Source organism: Schistocerca americana, chromosome 2 (genome assembly GCF_021461395.2).
Source record: "Schistocerca americana isolate TAMUIC-IGC-003095 chromosome 2, iqSchAmer2.1, whole genome shotgun sequence".
Taxonomy (NCBI): Eukaryota; Metazoa; Arthropoda; class Insecta; order Orthoptera; family Acrididae; genus Schistocerca; species Schistocerca americana.
The window spans coordinates 1,084,149,988-1,084,174,042 of NC_060120.1; the positions used below are offsets into that span (position 1 = coordinate 1,084,149,988).

The 24,055-nt window shown below is 43.0% G+C and overlaps 1 protein-coding gene across 1 annotated transcript in view; it reads right to left on the reverse strand.

Moving 5' to 3' along the window:
• The window catches only part of LOC124596486 (filamin-B), an 896,651-nt gene that overhangs the window by 64,025 nt on the left and 808,571 nt on the right, over nt 1-24,055 (reverse strand). Inside the window, exons 41-44 of the mRNA XM_047135636.1 lie at nt 19,210-19,392; nt 18,210-18,479; nt 17,478-17,624; nt 3,456-3,749 (exon numbers count right to left, since the gene is read on the reverse strand). Coding sequence (XP_046991592.1) covers nt 3,456-3,749; nt 17,478-17,624; nt 18,210-18,479; nt 19,210-19,392 — 894 coding nt within the window. The remainder of the gene's footprint in view (nt 1-3,455; nt 3,750-17,477; nt 17,625-18,209; nt 18,480-19,209; nt 19,393-24,055) is intronic.

Genomic DNA, 24,055 nt, shown 5'->3' on the forward strand with positions numbered 1-24,055 from the left:
ATCGTGTTTTCTACCACAGAAACAATTGTGCTAGTCACCTGCTCAACCATCACATCGATGTTACCATGTGGGGGAGATTCAGCAGTGACAGCAGAGGTGAAAGTTCCCGAGTCCATCTTTTTCAAATCCCATCTGGGTGGGTGTCCGTGTGCCTGATGCTGCAGCAGTGACAGGAAGATGGGGAAGTGGTCACTGCCACACAGGTCATCACATGCTCTCCAGTGGATAGGTGGGGGAAGTACCGGGCTGATTTTTTTTAGGAAAGCAACTGTCAAATATTGACATGAAAGTACTATGCAATAAATTGAATCTGACATTAGCAGCTCTTCCTACCTCACCCCATACCACCCCTTTTAGCTTACTTTTAAAACATTCTGCCCTGTTCTCATTAATAAGCCTCCTTGTATTGTATGATCCTGCCCTGTGGTTGTAAGGTGCTATACTGTTTATGTCCTTTAATTGTGCATCATGATCAGATAGCCCGTAAGCAGTTGGTATACATTAATGGTTTCAGCCTGAGCATTGTCAATAAAAATGTTATCAGTCCGAGTTCAGTTATTTTGCTGCACACACATGGGAAAATTGACAACTAAAATCTGATTGGAACATCCAAATAATAATTCTAGTGCATTTTTCCTGTCCATATCTTTTAAGAAATCTACCTCGAAATCTCCACAAACTACTACTTCTTTAAATGTGAACATTTTAGATTAGGCTTTACCACGACTGTTATTGACATTAAATGAAACAACAAGTTTACTGTTACCAGTCACCGTTTTATTTATTTCCACGATGTGTTTCAAAGGTTTAAACCTTCATCATCGGGTGGATTTACATTAGTTAGTATGACATTTATGTGTGTGTTGTGTTACGATTTTTTGGAGGAACTTGTGGCACTGTCTCCAGTGGTCACAGGTTTCTTTCGCTGTCGTAACACATCACATATATCACCCGATGATGAAGATTTAAACCTTTGAAACGCGTTGTGGAAATAAATAAAACGGTGACTGGTAACAGTCAACTTGTTGTTTCTACTGTTTCTTCTTATCTGACAGGTAGCTCAATAATGCATCTAGACTTCTCATAAACAGCTGGAAGTTTGTGAGAGGGGAATCTGTACACTATTACAATTATCAGAGAAATATTTTGCAACAACAATTAAGAAGAGCATGCTTCTAGTTTCTGATCAACACAAAAGCTATTTGTTTCCACATTTTTGACTTTATGTGTAACTTACATATGCTACAACTCCTCATTTTTCCATGTTAACTCTATATGAAAATGATGCAAGTCTATCTTCCTTGATATTTAACTTCTCCATTCCTCCAGTTACATGGTGTTCAGAGAGGGAAAGAACATCTATCACTTCAAAATTTTCCATATCTCATGGGCACACAATAATCTGTTTTTCAACCCTCTAATGTTCTGATGAAACATATTAATTTTATTTTTCTGGAAACTATTAACTGTATAATGGTCTTGTATTGTCCTCGTGTCTTTCAACAGTCTCTGTCCGACTGACCTAAAAAATGTGCTCCATTGATTCCAGTAATAACAGGGATTTTGTATTGTGGTCTTGTAGCTCTCCTTACACTTTCTGCAAGGTGCTCAGCTAATCTTTGCTTCCCTCTCCTATTTTTAGGTGCAGGCCATGATTATTGTATCTCCATCTCCCAATCACACCCACAAGCATGGGAGAGATATGAGACTATGCTTCAATCTAAAGCAGTTCGCTCAGGTCTTTGTTTACGAGCTAACCCATGGCTGGTTATGTCGTTACAATATGGTGGGCACTTAGGGAATCAGAGCACACGAGAAATTTCTCATCTGACTCATCTGCTCTGCCACATTGAAGACTGTATCTGTGGTGAGTACGGTATATTCACAGAGAAGGCAAAATCCGAAGACATGGTCAGGGAAGGCCTCTGACATTCGCACCATGACAGTAGACATTTGGTGTGCCATAGCATAGTCATAAAACAGTGATTAGATTTTGAAAAACTGTTTGTTCACTTCCAGTGTCCATGTGCAGTATCAAATTAACATTTCTGTAGCAATCCTTATTTCTAACAACCGCTCTTCACCTGCGTGGTGAATTTCTTTTCACTTTTGCAGTGCCTAAAAATTCTGTTGCAATGAAGTACAGAGTTAGAAAGTCCTCGTATCATTCTCGTTTCATTAGTGCCTTTTAATTTTGAGGCAACAGTTTGTTTGTTATCCCTCAATTTTATTATCTGCACAATAAATAGCACACATAGTTCATTTTAATAGAAAATTCTTTAGTTATATACTGCAAGAAATAGAGTCACACTACTTATATATTGTGAAGGAATAGTCGACCAAATTACCATTTCTTCAAACACAAATAATTGGTAAACGGTCAATAACAAAAGATATAGGACCTTAAATTTGTGGAATTGCTGTGACAAAAAACAAGTCTGACGAACACAAAAACACGAAATCCAGAAAGACACACAAGACAGGTTCCCTCAAAGAGGCCACAGCTGTTTCCCACCCCGTCCTCGTCCGATTCCAGCTCATGCTCTGGCTGTAATCACGTCATTAATGGCGGAGTGTTAAAACACTGACTCACATCTGCTTATCTCTAGGGATATGTACACAGCCTCAGTATGTTTTACGGGGAAAATTAACTCTTTGCTTATGCTTTGACTTTGTTATAATGTGCACTTTGCGGATTACAAAATAGCCGTTCCTGAGAAAAATCAAATAAAAGTTCGGAGAAGTCTACTCTGGTAAGGCACTGCACAAGCACGGTAATACTAGAGTTACTCCCGGATTCTACTCTAATTCTTTACATAAATGCACAAAGATCTGTTTAGTAACAGTCTGCTCACGTACTCAATCAGTACCTCGACATTTTACCGATTTAGGCAGCACAGTATTATCGCGTTACAACGGTGTGTGCCAGAGTATAAAGTCTGTACTCGGCAGTCGATAGAATTTTCTCTGATTTTTTTTCCACATTTGTCTATCTTTTGCATCAGTCATTATCTCACCTAACCCAACCGGTTAGCCGAGCATGTCAAATTTTCTACTTCCGTGACACAGGAAGTCGTGCCAGCTCTGGGTCGACCAATGACAGATGCCACCGTCCCGGACAGTTTCGATACGGATTTTTGGCAGTTTTCCACCTCGGCGCAGGTCATTACCGGGCTAGTTCTCAAGTTCCGCCTCTGTTATACGACACACAGACACTTCGAAAAATGAGGTCACATTTAATTGTGCAATACACACTAGATGCGGACAGAGAGGGTACTGGGATTCCTTCCCGACGGGAACCGACAGCAGCTTTAAAGTACCTTCGGGAGTGGCATATCCGTCATAATAATAGCCTATATACAGACAGGTAAGCAGAATAGGAGAAGTAGTGTACCGGTCTCAACACAGCATCAGTCGGACAGAGAGCACCGCAACGGACAGACAGATTATCTCACCTGGACCAGCTTGCGAACCGTCAATCGTGAACTCGGCCTCCTCTCCACACCTGGCTCCCGCCAACCCCTTTCCTGTGAGCACTACCCTCACAGGCCCACTCATCCCACTGGGACCGTCAGCTATGGCTGGTACGGGTGAGCGTGGAAGTGGGGCTCCGCCAAAGTGTAAATACAGCACATGATCTCCGGGAACCCTCGGGGTCAGCAACAGGTGAACTCTCGTGCCCTGAGACTGCTCTACGGCAACAGGTACGGACGCACCTGTGGGGCCGCGACACTCTGCCGTCAGTTGTCCTGTGGAAATAAAAAAACAGGCCAGTATTAAAACACTGAGAACTCCCACGTGCAGCAGACGATTTGAGGATTATTCTATCTCAACCTGTTTGCTTCTTTAAATGGCCCGAACAGAATATAAACCTCACAAATATGAAAAAATTAGGATTCTCTACTCGAATATTATAAAATTAAAAACTGTTCTGAAAACCCAGTTTGGGTAATGGGAGGTAGAATGGGCAGAGCTCCAGCTAGGAATGTGTTGTAATAGCAAACAATGAAACTTGAAAAGTATAAAAAGAGAACACATGTTGGGGAGCTATGAGGCAGCTAGGTATATCAAAATGCTGTGCCACATTATACAAAATGGCACTATTATTCCAAAGCACAGATGGGGAAAATCCTCTTGCTGTGTAACAAGAATTCCTTAGGCTTCACCTTGTGTATGTTATTTAGCAGTGTATTATTATTAACTCTAGTTTCCCATTACATGTGGTAGCTTTTACTTACTTTTTTTATCCAATTCTAATGCTTTGAAAATCAGAAATTTCATTCATTTTAAGGTGATCTGGATTCCCAGGTTTTCTTGGAGTGAATGTGCATATTATTATCATTATTATTGTCAATATTCACTACTGATGTCATAATGTTTTGCAGATAGTTCTATCCTGACATTGAATTTTCCACTTCATCATATGTAAGATTGTCATATCTTCTCTGATGTTATTGAAGTTGCACAGGCTCGGTCTTCTGAGAAAATTTCTTCCTCGAGGATATTCTGTACGTACTTGACAGCTTTTCCTTGATTCTGGAGCTTTAAGTGTGTGTTCAATCCACTCGAGTCTCCTAGCTTTAAATTTGGGCACAATATATGGTTCTCTGTACAGATTCTTTGTTTGTTAATATTTACCATTTCACTATCACAATATATGCCTTTGTCAAAAGTAGACAACACACACACACATCTATTTTTGACAAAGGCCTCGTTTTCTGAAAGCTTATACTGTGACAGTCTTTTTGTTGTAACTATCTGCGAATCAGCATCACTGCTATACGGTGAGTGGCAAATTTTCTTTTCATAATATTGTTAGTCCTCCCTGATAGCCGAGTGGTCAGTGCGGTGGTCTGTTGTGCCGAGGGGCCCGGGTTCGATTCCCGGCTGGGTCGAGGATTTTCTCCGCTGGGGCACTGGGTGTTGTGTTGTCCTCATTATCATTTCATCTTCATCAGTGGAAGGCAACAGGAAACCACCACTGGAATCACTTCCCTAGACACTCGTGCAGTGGACCTCTCTGACGAGGCTTCCCCCTCGACAAGAGCTGCCGTAAGGCAGAACACAAAGTTTTTAATATTGTTACATTCCATCCTGGATTTTCCATTTTTTAATCTTACCAATATTATTTCACAGGTCAAATTATAATGGCAATAAGCTGTCATGTAAAGTATTGCAGACAAAAAAAATATTACCTTATTGCAGCTGGTTTGGAGCATTCATTTCCATAAATCTTTTCATGTTGCGATATATCTCCTCCTTGAAGAGGTATGTTATGTGATTCTCCAGCTTGTGACTTTAAGGACGTCCAAAGGTACACAAAGATGGGGTGCCTTTAAACATCACTGTTAGCATCATTGGTGCCCTGATATTACTCTCACTAAATACATGAAGGATTTCCTTAGCCCTTACATGAGGAAGCGTTCGTGTAATATATGCAACTCTGTGCATTTTGTTGGACACCTTAACAACTTATACTTAAGAATACTGACATCACTGTCAGCTTCAAAGTTATTCCTATTTCACCTTTGTGCCTTTGCAAAGATTCCTTGAATCTTACTGGCCACAAATTTGACACAGACACAGCAAACCTTTCTAGGCATGTCTTGACACTGACATACTTACTTTATGATGGTGGGAACTATGAGCATATGAAAGTGGTCGCCTTGAGAAATCCACCCTCCCCAGTTATTACTGACATGTAAAGTATATATTTCAAGGAGGATACCATGCATGCCATCCAGTGTAACAGTATGTTCGCAAAACCTTTGTCACATGGTCATGTGGAAGAGACAAGTTGAATGACCACTTCAAACATTTTCAATTCCCTACACCAAACTATCAGTTTTACGATGGAAGTCAAAGTGGATGCAGTGCTCCACATTCTTGGTGTCCTGGGCTTGGACCACACCAGGTATCACAAGATGACACACACTGGCTTATATCTCCATACAGGCAGCTGCCGCCATCTAACATAGATGCCCAGGGAACTCAAAACATTCATACATAGTGCTTGACCCGCTTTGACAGTGAAAGTCTCAACAAAGAACTTGAACATCTGAGTATGGTGTTCCAGAAGAACGGCTACACAGAGTGGCGAATTCAAAGAGTCCCTTTGTTATACGCCTACAGTAGAACTGCTGGAAAGAGAAGATGAAGCTCAGGTATTATTCTAATTTGTGGTGCATTATCTGGAAAGATAGGACGATTACTCTGAAAAGACCAGACGGAAATGCTAATTTGACACACTACTAAATAACAGCTCCAATGAACTGAAACATCAGTAACACAGAGTTTCAAACTGCTGTAATACTAGTTGAGGAAGCCTCTCTACAAGAAGTGAAACAAAGTGTACTGAAACTAAAAAGGTATGAAGCAGTTGGCGGTGATTCAGTACCCGACAATGTCTGGAAACGGAGGGATCTACTAATACTGGGAAAACTATGTAATCTGATTGTCAAGATTTTGGAAAGAAGAGCAGACTCAGAAGAATGGGAAGATGTATTAATTCACTCAGCATACAGAAAAGGAGAACCATCTACCGGCAACAACCGAGGGGAAAGTCATTACCGGTTGGTTGGTTGGTTGGTTGGTTTAAAAAAAGGGGGGGGGGGGGGGGGGGAGGCACCAAACTGCTAGGTCATTGGTCCCTCATTCTGATTAAAATTATTCCACAAGGGTGGGAGTAAAACAAATGAGACACACAAAACAAAGCTGGAAGAAGGGAGAAACCACAAGAATGACAGAAGGGCAACAAACACTAAAATGGACAAAATTGGAAAAGAAAACCACAGAGAGATGCAAGAAACAGGTAGAAGGGATAAAAACAAGAGAGCAGATGACTGTGGCTGGCTGACCACAAGAATAAAAAGGAAAAGCCAGCCACTCTGCAACACACTAAAACATCCAACCTAAAAGTATTAGAGCGGGGAACATAAAGGGACAAAGGACGTGCGCTAAGACTTATATAGAATGATAATACCCACCATCATGTAAAACACGTAAAACTAAATTAGCCGATGAGGCATTGTCAGCTAAAATTAATGGCAACGAGTATGGCAATTGAAGAGTCCATCGCAGGGCAGCCAAAGGAGGGCAGCTCAACAACATATGGGCCAATGTCACCCGGGTGCGCATTCGGGAGGACGACGGTTCAATCCCGCGTCCGGCCATCCTGATTTAGGTTTTCCGTGATTTCCCTAAATCACTCCAGGCAAATGCCGAGATGGTTCCTCTGAAAGGGCACGGCCGACTTCCTTCCCCATCCTTCCCTAATCCGATGAGACCGATGACCACGCTGTCTGGTCTCCTTCCCCAAACCAACCAACCAATCACCCGGGTGCCACACCGATACTGACGTGGGTCATCACGGCGCAGGAGGTAGCTGTGTCTCACGCGAGTGTGGCCAATGCCGAGCCAACATAGAACCACAGAGTCACTGCGAGAGGCCCACGTGGAGGTCTTCCATTCGTAGTTGCCTCAATGGCACGCAGTATGTTGTGTGTACTGAGGTTATGCCATTCCATCTCCCAAAGAACCTTGCAGTGTAATACTGAACGCAGGTCAGTTTCTAGGGCCACGTGAAAATTCCAGACGAAGCTGCAACCTATGTGGACACCATGGAGATGTATATCAATGGACCTCAAATATAGGTGGTAAAGGAAAGGACTCCGGTTTTGAGAAAAGCAATCGGACACGAACTGCAATTGTAAGCCCCGACCTGGGCTGAGATGAACCGCAGTGGGTGGGAAAAGGAGGCTCATTCAGATGCATAGGAATGTAACTGGCGAGCAGTTGTGCACACCTAAACTTCAATGGATGGACTCCAGCCTCCACCAGGATGCTGGTCACCGAACTCATACTAAAAGCTACAGTCGCTAGGCAAATGCTACAGTGGTGCACTGGGTCAAGTAATCGCAATGCTGACAGCACTGCCGAACCATTAACCACAATCCCATAGTGAAGGTGGGCTTGAACAAAGGCTGTGTAGAGCTGCAGCAGTGTAGAGCGATCCGCAACCCCAGTGGTGTTGCTTCGGTAATGGAGGGCATTGAGGTGCTGCCAGCACTTCCGCTTAACTTGACAAAGGTGACAAAGGTCAATCTGGTATCGAAAACCAGTCCTAAGAATCGATAGGACTCCACTACAGTGAGTGGATTGTCATTAGGGTAAAGTTCTGGTTCTGGATGAACGATACGACACCAACAGAAGTGCGTAACACACGACTTTGCGGCCGAAAACTGGAAACCGTGGGCTATAGCTCATGATTGCACCTTGTGGATGGCTCCTTGTAGGTGCCGCTCAGCAATACCAATAATGATGGAGCAGTACAGAGAAGGTGAGACGGACAGCCTTACAGCTGCTGCGACACCGTAAATGACCACTAAAAAGAGAGAGACACTCAATATGGAGCCCTGCAGAATGCCATTCTCCTGAATACGGGGGGAACTATGGGAGGCACAACGGAAAGTACAGAGCAGCAGGAAGTTTTGGATATAAATCGAGGAGCAGGCCCCGGAGACCCCACTCATAAAATGTGGCAAGGATATGATGTCGCCAGGTTGTGTCGTATGCTTTAAGTAAGTCAAAAAAGATGGCAACCAGGTGTTGGCGTCTGGAAAAGGCTGTTCGGATGGCATACTCGAGGGAAACAAGATTATCAGTTGTAGAGCACCCCTGGCAGAAGCCGCCCTGACATGAAGCCAGTAGGCCACGTGAATCCAGGATCCAACCCAACTGCTGACACACCATATGTTCCCCAGCAGTTTACAAACAACGTTGGTGAGGCTGATGGGCCAATAGCTATCCACATCAACCAGGTTTTTACCAGGTTTGAGCACTGGAATGATGGTGCCCTCCCGCCATTGTGATGGAAAGATGCCATCGCAGCAGATCTGGTTGAAGATGATGAGGAGATGTCGCTTGTAGTCAGATGAAAGATGTTGAATCATCTGACTGTGGATTCGATCCGGCCCAGGAGCTGTGTCGGGTCAATGTGCAAAGGCACCGAGAAGCTCCCCCTCTGTAAATGGGGTGTTGTAGGGTTCACTGTGGCATGCAGTGAACGAGAGGACTTTCCTTTCCATCTGCTGTTTGAGGGTGCAAAAGGCTGGGGGGTAGTTCTCCATCGCAGGGGCTCAAACACAGTGCTCAGCAAAGTGCTCGGCAATCGTGTTTGCGTCGGTAGGTAACACACCACTGATGTTAATGCCAGGGACACCTGTTGGGGTCTGGTAGCCAAAAAGATGTCTGATGTTCGTCCAGACTTGGGAAGGTGATGTACGGCACCAAATGGTCGAGATGTAGCTCTCCCAACACTCCTCCTCCTGTTGTTTTATAAGCTGGAGAATACGGGCACGGAGCCGCTTAAAGGCTATTAGGTGCTCTAGGGAAGGGTGCCACTTATGTCACTATAGAGCTTGTCCACACTCTTTAATTGCCTCAGCGACTTCCGGCGACCACCAAGGGACTGTTTTTCGCTGGGGAGGCAGAGGTCGAGTTGTGACAGTAAATTCTTGACATCTCTACCTCGGCCAGTAAGCGCAGTGCCACCCCACAAGGGTTATGGGCGTTAAAACCTCCCAAAAGTAGGAAAGATTCAGGGAGTTGATCAATCAGTGCAGCCAATACATTCAGGGATACTGCAAAATCTGGAGGGAGATATACATTGCAGACAGTTAACTCCTGTGTCGTCCGTATCCCGATAGCCACAGCTTCAAGAGGAGACCGAAGGGGCACAGGTTCACTACATACCGAATTCAGGACATAGACGCAAATTCCACCTGACACTCGATTATAGTCACTAAGGTTCTTGTAGTATCCCCTATAGCTGCGAAGGGCAGGGGTCTGCATTGCCGGGAACCAGGTTTCCTGGAAGGCAATGCAGAAAGCACGTGTAAAGCTTAACAATTGCCGTAGCTCAGCCAGGTGGTGGAAAAAACTGCCACAATTCCACTCGAGGATAATGTGATTGTGAGGCTGGGAGGACACGGAACTTTCAATAACCCAGTTTACACCTCAGGGTCACCTGCTGCCACCCACTTATTTCCTGTGCAGTACATATCCATTGTGTCTGAGGGTCCAGCGAGATCTAGGTCCTCAGCAGACACCTAAATCTCCACTTCATCCTCAGTCACAGAGCTCGTAGGAAGCGGTGGTGTGGGTGCCACCACAATGTCTCTGTTCTTGGGGGGTCTTTCTCTCTCTTGATTTCTCTCACTGCTCCTTAGGTTTGTCTGGCTGGGAGGGCTTCACTTATTCAGTCTCAGGCACTGAGGAGAACCGTGAAGCCCTATGACCTGTGGTTACCTCAGCCACTGGCAGGTGTCATCTTTGTCACTGGTAGGAACCTGGGAAGGGAGTGACCCGAGGGACCCCTTCCTAGCAAGAGGAGCCAAAGAAGTTTTACACTTCTCCGGCTTAGAACTGGGGACGGACGTCCCCAATGGTTGGTGCGGTGTTGCTCCCTAAGTAGGTGGTGCGAGAGCAACGGAAAGGAAGTGCCCCCCACCATTACGGGGAATGTGTAGTCTGCTGGTTCTGAGAGGTGACTGGAGTTGGCGGAGCTGATGGGGCTAGAACTGTTGCGGCAGCGGCATAACACGATGTCGTAAGCACAGGATGCAGGCGTTCAAATTTCCTCTTAGCCTCTGTGTAGGTCAGTCGGTCGAGGGTCTTTTACTCCACGATTTTCCTTTCTCTCTGGGGAATCCTGCAGTCTGGCAAGCAAGACGAATGGTGCTCTCTGCAGCTGACACAGATGGGAGGCGGGGCACACAGAGTATCGAGATGTGACGGGCGTCCACAATCTCGACATGCGGTGCTGGAAGTACTGCGGGAAGATGTATGGCCGAACTTCCAGCATTTGAAGCACCGCATCAGGGGAGGGATATATGGCTTTACATCACATCGGTAGATCATCACCTTGACCTTCTTGGGTAATGCATCACCCTCTAGGGCCAAGATGAAGGCACCGGTGGCAACCCGATTACCCGTCAGACTCCGGTGGGTGCGCCGAGCAAAATGTACACCTTACTGCTCTAAATTAGTGTGCATCTCATCGTCAGGCCTCCTGGCAGGATGACCGTTGCCGGGAGTCCCGATGCCACAGGGTGACAGGCATCTACTCCTTGGCATACATGGAGATTTAACAGCAGAGGCATCAGCAGAGCGATCCCTGTGTGGTTAGGGGACTACAGCCAACAGGGTACATGGCAGCCGCACCACATCGGCTACCATGGTGACCTCGCCCAAAAGTTGGAGAATGAGCGGAAGTGCAGATCCACGTCCACAAAGGATGCGAGAGGTCTCAGCGCATGATGGACACTATGCACCATCTAAGGTGCCCTTCCCCAACTGGCTCGCTCTTTGGCAAAATTTTGAAAAATGGAGGTCAAACCCTACATAAAGGCCGAAACGTGTGAGACTCCTTTTAGTCACCTCTCACAACAGGCAGGAATACCTCGGGCCTATTCTAACCCTCAGACCCGCAGGGGGAGTCATTACCAAATGCTGCATACAAAATACTTACAAACACGGGATTCTTCAGCTTCTCCTGACCAAGTCACGATGAAATAGTTCACTGGTAAATGGCTGGATGTCAGTGCCCAAAGTGCCCATATTTTGGAAGCAACCAAGTTGCCATCGTCAGGTGTCCTGATAAAATGGATGCTTAGGATCTGGCATGGTGCTTTTATCTCTTAACTGCCATTTTCCCACTCTGTCTGCTGTCAGCATACAGTGTCTCCTCATGCAAGCGTGTCGCTCCATTCTCAGTTCGCACACAACCATTGGTGTTGATGGTGCCTGCAGTGTTCCTCTACCTGCCCCCAAAGAAAGTTTGTTGTGGGATATCTCCTTCCTCTTCTTAAACAAGCTAAGTCACTGGTTCTCAGGACTTGCTAAGGATGCAGCCACTATCACAGTTGATCAGCAGTTCCTTTAGTCAAATCTCGATGGACTCCATAATGACACAATGACAGATATCAGATGTCTGAGTAAGAATCGTACTACAGTCGTAATTCATTCCGTGTAATTCCGATACGCCATGTTCGATGACTGTCAACTTGTTATGTTGATGCAATCTGTTGTGCCATCTGTTCTCTCATCAATGATCTTTAACAGCACACACCACCTGACCTATACATGTCTTGCCACATTGACGGGGTATCTGATAAACACACACCAGATTTCCATAATGAGAGGTCATCTTTGACACCACCAAGCAGTACCCTTGTTTTATGTGGTATGTATCTGTCTTTAATATGTAGCTAGACAGCTAAAAATCTACTCACCAGGCCAAAGCAGGTATTAAAGTTTCCAAGTTTTCAGTACCAGTGGCTCCTCCTACTGCCATAAGAGCTGAAGAGGAAGGAAGATGGGTGAGGGGAAACAACTGGTGAGGTCTAGAACAAGTCACCCTGAACACTGTGTCAGGGGAGACTTACTGCGCGGATTAGAGGAAAAATGGATTGTTGGGCACTAAACTGGAGGAGATTTGAAATCCTGAGTGCTTAAAGGTGAAAGATAGGCTAATATGCAAGACAACAGATTACTGCCAAAACATCATGCACAAGTTAATAAGAGCAGAAAGCTAAGTGCACTATATGTTATAGAGTTGGAAAGTGGAGAAGGGGGAGGGGGGGGGGGGCATGAAAAAATGACAATGAAAAATACAGAAAACTAAAAAGGAGTCGAGAAAAGAATAGTTACTGTGAAGAAATGCTGAGACAGATGAAATTAATATAAATTAAGGCCAGGAAGTGGCGAGAACTAAGGACATGTTGTAATGCCAATTCCCACCTGTGCAGCCCTGAGAAATTGGTGTCTGGGGAAAGAATCCACACGGCACGTGTCGTGAGAAGAGCACCGAGGTCATGACTAACATGTTGTAGAGCATGCTCTGCAACAGGATATTGTGGGTTGCCAGTACACACATACACATACACATGCCCATTCATCATAACTCATAACTTCATGGTAATCATGCTGACGTAAAAGGCTGAACAGTGTTTATGTAACAGCTGGTATATGACACAGGTAGGCAGATGGGTGCAGAAGGAGCATATGGTCTGACAAGGATACTACGTAGATTGGGAGGGCAATGAAAAGCTATTCTATGTGTGGTGGGCAAAATGTTTGACAGAATGGACCTCATTTCAGGGCAAGATTTTAGGAAGTCACAACCTGGTCAAAGTAGATGATTAACGCATTCAAGCTCAGGACAATATTGAGAGACAAGAGGTGTACTACAAAGTTGTTTTTGGACAGATCAGCAGTACCAGGATCGGATGTGATGTCCTGGGATTCTTTTGAACTAGGCCAGTGGGGTAATTACGTCCAGTGAAGGCTGAAGTGAGAATGTGATGTACTGCTGCAAAGAGTCTGCATCTGAACAAATATATTTGCCTTGAATCCCGAGGCTGTATGGGAGGGAATGTTTCACATGGAAATGAGGGCAACTGTCAAAATGTAAGTACTGTTGTTTGATAGTAGGTTTAATGTGAACAGAAGAGTGCAACTGACCTACGAGGATGAGGTCAGTGTCAAGGAAAATGGCACAGTATCTTCTGGTAAACCTTCCGGGATGTAAGGTCGTGGTCCACGAAACTCTTCAGCTCCTAACGTTTCGTCCAGAGCTGCGCTGGACATCTTCATCTTCAGAGGGGTGTTTCTCCTCCGGTGAGTCTTGCCGACTGACGGGTCGGACGTCTGAGAGCGACTTATGTATCGTAGAAAGTGGGCGTGACCAGAGTTACACGTGATATGCAGAGATAACCTTTGTCAGAGATAGAACTTAACTATCGATCGTAATCTCGTCACGGATAAAACTGTCTAGCAATTCTGTAGTGCTACTGTCCAAATATCACTAAGTTTCATGGTCTCTTCTTTCCGATTAAAATTATCCCTATGTTTATATATTTCAATTGCTTCTCTACAAAGCCGTGGGTAATAGTTCGTCGTCGTAGATAAAATTTTTGTTTCGGAAAACTTCACTTGATGATCTCCTGGCTGAAAAGTGTGTTCTGCTACAGCCGATTTATCTGTTTTTCCTAATCGGCAAAGACTTCTGTGTTCTTTTAACCGTGTATTTATGCTTCTTTTTGTTGTTCCAACATAAACTTTACCACATGTACACGGAATTTTATATACGCCACTGGCTGATAGAGGAGCGCGTGTATCTTTTACAGACCGAAGAACATGACAAAAAAGAGGTGTGATTACAAGTCTCGTTGACAGAGCCAGACGGATTTGCACGCCGGAGTATCTAGACGATGAATTAAAACATCTGAAGCACGCTTTTGAGAAAAATGGCTACTCAAAGAAAGAAGTAAGCAGAATTCTGCACCCAAACAACAAAAAGCTTAAGGACAAGTCCGAAAAACGATGGAAGAATTCAGTCTCTCTCCCTTTTATAAAGAAAGTAACGGATCAGATTGGAAAGATTTTAAGTAAACATGATATTAGACCTGTTTTTAGACCAACGAAGAAAATTTGTCATGTTCTTCGGTCTGTAAAAGATACACGCGCTCCTCTATCAGCCAGTGGCGTATATAAAATTCCGTGTACATGTGGTAAAGTTTATGTTGGAACAACAAAAAGAAGCGTAAATACACGGTTAAAAGAACACAGAAGTCTTTGCCGATTAGGAAAAACAGATAAATTGGCTGTCGCAGAACACGCTTTTCAGTCAGGAAATCATCAAGTGAGGTTTTCCGAAACAAAAATTTTATCTACGACGACGAACTATTACCCACGGCTTTGTAGAGAAGCAATTGAAATATATAAACATAGGGATAATTTTAATCGGAAAGAAGAGACCATGAAACTTAGTGATATTTGGACAGTAGCACTACAGAACTGCTAGACAGTTTTATCCGTGACGAGATTACGATCGATAGTTAAGTTTTATCTCTGACAAAGGTTATCTCTGCATATCACGTGTAACTCTGGTCACACCCACTTTCTACGATACATAAGTCGCTCTCAGACATCCGACCCGTCAGTCGGCAAGACTCACCGGAGGAGAAACACCCCTCTGAAGATGTCCAGCGCAGCTCTGGACGAAACGTTAGGAGCTGAAGAGTTTCATGGACCACGACCTTACATCCTGGAAGGTTTACCAGAAGATATGTCATCCGGTCGTGAAAGCTTTCATACTAAAATGGCACAGTATTTGGACTAGGACAATGTGAAATTTAATTGGGAGAATGTATTTATAGATGCAAAGAATTTTAACAGGTCATCATCACCTTGAGTCCATACGGCAAAGATGTCAAACCAGGGGCTGAAGGCTTCCCAGGAAAGCTCCCTCCAAGTGACCCATGATAAGGTTAGCACAGGCAGGAGCCATCCTGGTGTCCCAGATCCCTTAGTGTATGTGTCCCTCAAAGGTAAGTATAAAGTTGATTAAGGTGAGCAGGAAGGATATCATAGGTTTGGAATCAGGTGGGTGCTGACTGAGGAAATGTTCAGCAACAGACAGGCCACGTACATGGGAGATGTTACTATAGCCACGTACATGGGAGATGTTGCTATACAGGGACCACATTCCGATCCCAACACCACCTGATAACCAGAATGACTTTTCTGGCCTAGATGATAAAATGCACGATCATATTGGTGATATATACATGCCTTCTAAAACCCCTAACCCAAGCTGAACTGAATAATTTGGCATGATATTTGTGCTTATCCAAAGAATCTGTCCACTTATTACGATCATATGTTCGCGTAACCTCCTGGAACAACCTTCTATTGGTACTGCAGTCATGAAGAAGAGTTTCAACAATATTTCAGAAAGGATGAAAAAGCTTCTATGATTTACTGTCATGGCACTGGTGTTCTCACTGAAGCTTTGGGTGTAACATATATCTCAACTGAATGACAGTTTACATATATTAATGAGAAGTATCAACACTGTACCATTCCACATTCATAACATGATTGTTTCAGTTCCAGTGGGTCATTCAGTATAAATGAGTGGAACTTACAACACAATGCAATATTTGGTAACTGCTCTGAAATATGAACCTCACAACTTGAAGATATGTGGAGACTTAATACACTGTATGTCTCATGTGTTAAATTTTTGAACTATGTCGTACCATACACAGGTGGACATTAACACTATATGTTCCAAGTGGTGGCCATACTGTTGGGTCTAAAAGGTGGCTGCACCCAACATCCATGCTTCCTATGCCTATGGGACAGTCAGGCAGACAAGAAACACTATGTACAATGCATATGGGAAGCAAGACCTGCCCTGACACCCAGTGTGCACAACGCTAAGTCATGAGCTCTCATTGATCCTCAGAAAATTCTACTTCCACTGCTGCATATTAAAGTTAGTTTGATGAGATCCTTTATAAAGGCAGTGAACAAAGATAGCAAGGTTTTTACTTTCTTAAAACAAATTTCCAAGTGTCAGTGAGGCCAAATTTAATCAAGTGTTTTTGATAGTCAGCAGATCGAGCAGCTTATGAAAGATTCACAATTCCATGAAAGTATGGAGGACAGAATGAATGTCTGGTTAGCATGGAAATCAATCATAAAAAAATTTCTCAGCAACTATAGGAGCACAAAGTGCTCGTACATCAATAAAGATGCACTTTCTCAGCTCACATTTAGATTGCTTCCCTGACAACTGTGGAGACTTTAGCAAGGTGCGAGGTGAACTTTTTCATAGGAATATTAGAGTGATGGAGGAGAGGTACCACACTCACTGAGATGTGAACGTGCTTGTGGACTATCGTTGGTGTCTCAAGAGACATTCAGATGAAAAACACACAGAAGAGCCCTTGAAAAGAGCCTTTCTTCCTACAATGTTGTTAATGTACGAACTTATAAATTTCGATTTCATCCAAATGTAAGACTTTTCAAACCATAATCAGCAAGTATATTATATTTTAAAAAATCCTAAATGTTATATTCTAAAAATTGAAATAGCAACAGAACCTGATATGATTCGACAAAATGAGTTACACTTCTGACTTCAGCATCCACAGAATATTAACAATCTGCTTTAAAAACCATGACCTCAAGAATGACATAGACCAGTGTTTTGAAGCACAACTTCCTGCATGGTCAGTGTTCTCTTATGATACGATCATAGATTATAACTCACATATTCTAGTATAGTCTGCCCATAAGAAAGTCTTGTAGTCAGTGGATAACCTCTAACCCATGAACATAAGGCTTGGTGTTAGGAGTTTTGGCAACCAATGCTTGATAGGTTTGATTCTGGTAAGTCAGAATCACTGTAGCTGGCAATGAAGCATAGCTGTACCAATTTAAATCAGACAAAGTAGCTGTGATTCAAGATGGTACAGTAAAGTATACAATGTTAATGAGAGTAACCCATGTTAATGAGAGTAACTGGATGTGATGTGAAGGTATGTTTGTGGAAAATCAAGAATTAATACAACTCTTTCAAAGCCTTGGATGTTCCTATTGTATATAGCTTAAAAATGGCTCACCAGGTCCTGCATCTCCAATATCCATACTTATCTTCTTTGTAGTGTGAACTGCCAATTCAAGACGTCCTTCTGAATCCATAAAAGATTCCCATCCACCAATGACTCTAACTTTCCTCGGATCCACTATTTTTGGATGGAATGGAGAGCCTGTAGAAACAACAACAATTACCTTTCGAATAACAATATTAATTGCATATAGTGCTACACACCAAATATGGGAAATGTTAAGTGTCAGAAAGGCACATTGAAAGAAGATTGTTGGATATTATCAGCTATCATACCAAGTCTTTCCTCAGATGTAGACAAAACACACACACACACACACACACACACACACACACACACACACACACACACACACAGTCACTGCCGCCTTTGGGTGCTAATGTAGCACAGTTAGCTTCTGAGGATTTAAGTCACGCTAGCACAACAAATGACAATGACAATGAGATTGAGTAGAATTTTCTGTAATTCAGTTGAGACTTCACTAAATGGTGGAATATCTGCTTGCTATTGATCACTGTGTTTTTTTTTTCTTTTTTTTTCAACTTTTTAAATAATTCAATAGGGTCAAACTAAGATAAATAGCCAATTTATGCAGTTTCCACAAGAATCATACATGTACTAGCTTCCCTTAAATAAGCAATAAGAAATGAAGCATAAAAGAACTGCCATTTAAAAAATAATGCAAGTAAAAGTATAACTGCATGAGAGTAGTTGTACACTTCATACCTGGAACTGGCACACCATCCCACAGAACCTGAACATCAAAAACACCAACTTCCACTGGAGTGAATGTTACAGCGTACACACCATTCGATTCTCTCTCAATCGACGGTTCTGCAATGCTGTCTGGTCCATCCACTTTAACAGTTGGTTTTCCTGTCAACCCAACAGCCATTATTTTGAACTTTGCAGGACAGTCCACTTGTCCACTTTGCAGTCCCTCGCCCAAAGCCTTAGCCATGCCTGAATCTTCAACGGTGAAAGTTATAGGGGAACCTAAAACAAAAAGACAATTAACCTTATAAAAATCTCCCGAGTTAAAGATTTATTGTTTGTTTATAACAACAAAAACAATCAATTTTTGACAAAACAATTTAATCGGATAGATAAAAAAATCTACTCTCCAAGTGGTAGCAGAACACACATATAAAAGAAGGTTATAATTGGGCAAGCTTTTGGAGACAGTGGCTCTTTCTTCAGGCAGAAGGTTGAAGAGGAAGGAAGAAGGAAAAGGACTGGAGAGGTCTAGGAAAAGGGGTGGATTTCAGGAAAGTCACCCAGAACTGTGGGTCAGGGGAGACATATCACACGGAATGAGAAGGAAGGGGTCTTTCCTTCTCATCCTGTGCAGTAAGACTCCTTCCTTCTCATTGCGTGTCATATGTCTCCCCTGACCCACAGTCCTGGGTGAAAGCTTGCCTAATTATATCCTTTTTTGTGTGAGTTCTGGCACCGCTAGGTGAGTAGATTTTTTATTGTCTGTTTAGCACATCAAATGCTTTCAACTCTATACGAAAAATATGCTTACACACGTTGTATCTTTTATGTCGCCTGATCCCCTTCGATGTGCAATGTAGCCCGCCAGACAGTGGAAAGAGCCTTATTGGGTTTAGAAATTTCCAAATTTATTGCCATGAGTACGGAATTGGAAGCACAAAAGTAATGGCAATTTCTTAACAAACTTTGTCAAAACAGCCTAGTACAACAAAAAGTTTGGCGATATTACCTGGAACTTCTTCTCCGCCATACTTAATATTAAATCTGTAGCTTCCAGGCACTGAAGGGCAGAACTCAATCAGATCAGTATCTTTTTCTTCTGGCCAGCTCTTGACCTCAAGAGGGAGGTCTTGTCCCAAGGGACTTGTCACAGTTACATCAAGTTCTGCAAAACCAGCATCTTTTCTTACCACTGGAACAATAATAAAGTGTATTATAGGCTAACAGCATCTTATCAGTGTTTTCTCATTTTAGAATATAGTGTTAGCCATTACCATATTTCCATCCTCAATGTCAGACTTATCAGAACACAAATCACCTGAAATTATACTGCATATAACACTGAATAATTAAAAAGCAATTTAATCTCACACTGAGGTACCCTCATTCAGATAGAAAGGATAGTAATTACCTGTCACAAGCTGTGACCATTGTGTGTGTCCCTGACTTGACCAACATACCATCACTATTATGAGATGAAGAGGAATCTCAATTTGGTTACATACAAAAAAGGAAAATGTCGGCTTCTTTTTATAAGTAATTATACTGCATATTTGAATATTTATCAGGTAAATTAGACAGTCTGTGAATACAATCTCTCTAAAATTCCGATAACTGAGATAGGAGTCACCACTGATGGCACCTGGCATTGTCACCGGTGTTTAAAGGCCAGGAGCCAAGTCTCTTTCAGTTAGTTGAACAAATGCCAGTCCTTGGAGTCTAAACTAAGCTATGCAGTTGATTATTACAAATGACTCATTTCAGGTGATGGATGAGCTCGTATTCACTAAGCAATATGATGACAAGCATTGTCCTACAAAAGCACAAAGTGAGTTCCACCAGCCTACATAATTTATTTTTTGTGACTTGCACTCATGTTCTGAAAAGAACAGAACCCTTGAACGACTAGAGACAGGATGTTCATATTCACTGGACATGTACATTAGTATGCTCTGTAGAAATGATAAGGATTTCAGTCATCTTGGTTCAGCATGAATGGCATCCTGTGGTATAGCTATGCATGCTGCATTCACTTGGTTCCGAAGTTCATCTACGGTGGTTGGCATTGGGTCACATTACTGCACCTGTCATTTCACCATATTCCACATTTTCAATTGGCAACGAGTCTGGTGATCTGGCAGGCCAGAGCAAAATGCTGATATCCAGTGACAAGATCGCATGTGTTCATGCGGCAACATGTGATCGTACATTGTCTTGCTGAAAAATACCATCTGAGGTCTTGCGCAGAAAGGGTATGGCTACAGGTTGAAAGATGTCATTGATGTACGGCACACTGGTCACAGTGCCCTGGACATGCACCAAATGTAATTTGTGGTTGTACCCAATACCACCTCACACCACAAGGCTTGGAGTTGGCAAAGTACGTCTTGTGCCAATGCAATCGCTGTGATGCCACTCACCTGGTTTGCGGTGAATCAAAAAGCGGCCATAATTTTCTACCAAAACAGAACCTGGATTTGTCCGAAAACACTATCTGATGTCATTCCTGTCTCCAGTGATCTCATTCCTTACAACATTGCCATCTAGCATGTTTTTGCACACTCATCAAAGATAGGCAGGGAAGTAGATGACTCGCACAAAATGTGTGCCATAATAAGCGGCAACGGACTGTCACCCCCGATAGTGTACGATGTGTTACTCTGTTCCACTGTTGCGCCAGAGCTGAGGAGGATGCAAAACTGTCATGCAATGCCCTTTGGATGACATGCAGATCTTCTTGGGAGGTGCAGCCTGACCCATCTCATTGTGATTTATGGTCTTATATGAACCATTCTGCACACACTCGTTGCACTGCCAAAATACTTCAGCCCACACTAGCAGCAATTTCCCAGATGGATGCATCATATTCTCCCATGCCAATAATGTGCCTTCTTTCACACTCATTGATTTAACAGTACAGCTTGTGCGTATGTCTACACAGCATCCTGCACATCTGCTCAAGTCACAATGATCCATTACCTTCAGTTTATAGCAACTACGGGACTCACAGGTATATTTTGCTGGCAGGTTGTGTTGCGCCATGATACTGATGTTGGCCTCGAATCTATGGGCCAATGTGGTTCAAATGCTCATCATTTTTCCAGAACATGTCCTGTGAATATGAACATCTTATCTCAAGTCATTGAAGGTATTCTGTTTTCTTCTGAACATGAGTGTATTTGAGTTTTCCTTGAATCTCACAGTAGACATATAAGTCTTCCCATGTTCAGTAAGCTATGCTACGAAAATTCCGCAAAATGGTAGGAACAAATTTTAGGCAAACAAAGCTGATGGGCTTTCATTGTAAGGTTGGTATGGTGAAGCACTCCAACATGACAAATTTTTGTTGTTTTGTTTCAGTACTGATACAAGAGGTCACTGTATGTGAGGTAGTTTCGCACAGAATTTCCACCATTTAAGATTTTCAGTTGTATCCTTCCTTTTGAATTACTACAGTATAATACATTCTCAGTTTGTCACATCATATGTGGCTAAAATCTTGATCTTTCACTGAAATGCTACACCATTTTCTTCAGGAACAAATGTCTATGGAGGTGACCACTAACAGTCCACAGAGGGTTTGTGATCAGTCAGCATACGTCGTCATTACGTAATGCTACCAGCGATTGTGGCCCATCTCTGCTCTGGTGACGTAAACAATTCAGCACATTTCTCTGCATCTTCTTGGCCTCCAGAGCCCTTCCCATGCAATATTGAGATTACAGCTGCTGCTTCTTTAATACCTGAAGCCCTGTACATAGAAGTGTTGCACAAGACATTACTTTCATCAAACATTATTCTGCCTTTATTTGTGTGGATGTGTTGAAAACTGCAGATTTCTCAAGTTCTCGTATTTCATGTGCCTCTGCTGTTTAGCACAGTGGTCAATATCTGTACAGATACCCTGAGCAATGCAGTTGCTTCTGCAATCACAGGGAATCTTATATGCCACGGACCCTGAGATGGTCACCATCCCTAGGCGAGTGCAGTTTCACCTTTATCTTCTTGTGTGGTGGAAAATGTTCTTATGCCTATTCTTCCCAGGAACCTAATGATTTTGCTAGATGTTGCACTACAGAAAGAAAGAATTACAATGGATACATCATTGCAATGGTGTTCAATATTTTTGCATTTTAGTTTCTCGGAGGGTGCTAACTCAAACCCTGCAGCCCTTCTTACACAATAAGTAATTCAGATAATTAATCTCATTATCCAAGTGATTCTTGTACAGACAGTTGTACCTCTATATAGTAATGTATTTTAAATAGCTCATTTCTCGGCTGGGTGATGGAAACCCTATGCAGTGAGGTATAAATCAGTGTGCACAGACTTGCGATATACGGAGAGACTGAGCCATCCGTCTGATATTGTTTCACTGAAAACACCTAAAATTGGCAGCTCTGCTCATCTCTCTGACTCGACATAAAACCAGATGTAAGGAGGCACACTTATCGTGTGATCGATACAACTTCTCCAGAGTTTTTGTGCCGTGCAGCCGGCGCACAAATGTGACATTGATGTACCTGACACACTCGTATCAATATACAGTGTTTCCATAAGGGTATGCAAAATTTTAACAGGACATAGAGGATGCTCCACTGAACAATTTGAGATAGGGAACCTGGGGGGTGGAGAAGCGACCTTAAGGAGATAATAGGAGTAAAATGACATTACCGTGTACTTTTTTTATTTACATTACTTCGCAAATACCATCATCGACACAACGAACACACTATCTGTACTGCATCTTATAAAATGTGCTGAACTGACGGCCACCAACCTCAATGCAAGCACGACATCAGCGAACGAGATTCTGATGCACCCTGGCAAATATCCCTCACGTGTTTCGAATCACACTATAGGCAGCTACAATCCTGGAATTGTAATTCCATCTTCGTATCCACTGGGTCTAATACATGAGTGACTGTACATATGCCCATAGCAAATAATCGAGAGCATTCAGGTGAGGTGACCTCCCCTTCCAATCCAGCGACCAGGAAACAATGTACCGGTACTGCTCCATCATATTGTACTGTACATCTCTGAATAGCACTGAGTAACGAACGGTTCTGTCGTCAATGCGTAGCGTATTCTCTCGTGGGACAATGTAAATACAATACGGCAGAGTCACCTTATGAACAAGGAAAGTAAATAAAACCTGCATCACGACTTCCCGGTAATGAGGCTCGTACTCCTATTTCCTTGCAGAAAACAGAGAACATACGTGCAAATAAACAGCACAGTACGTGTAAACTTTTCCATATGTTAGTTATAAATAAGCTGGAAAACAGTAATGTTAGACAAAGCAGTGGACAAGTTTACTTCCATATCTCCTTAAGCTGGCCTCTCCAACCTCAGTTCCCTATCTCATTCTCTACATCCTGTTTAATTTTTGCATGCTGTTATGGAAACACCCTGTATGGTAATTAGTGTCAGTGAAGAGATTTCTGGTGTCTGGAGTTTCCTCGGCACATCACGAGAGGGCACAACTTTTGCACGTGCTAGTTTCGAGACGGTGCACGTGTGCAGTACTAGAGTTGGGCTTTACAAGTACACTGACTGTGGAGTTTCCTAGCAGTAGGAGTATGTCAACACAGGCCATGCACAGTGACAATCGCCAACTTGAGACGGCGGTGGGTTTCTCAGTTTGGAGCTGGCTATGTGACTGGTAATCACATATAAGTTTTTTTGGTTCTTTTATGGCACTTCCATAGCTGGTCTGTAACATTTTCTTGTGGCAGGTTTTGACTCTGCCACAAAAGTAGTTCACTGACACGTACCAGTTGCGTCGTCGTCGTCATCATCGTATAATGGGAGTTAATGATTAGCTTCAGTCTGCTGAGTTACATAATAAG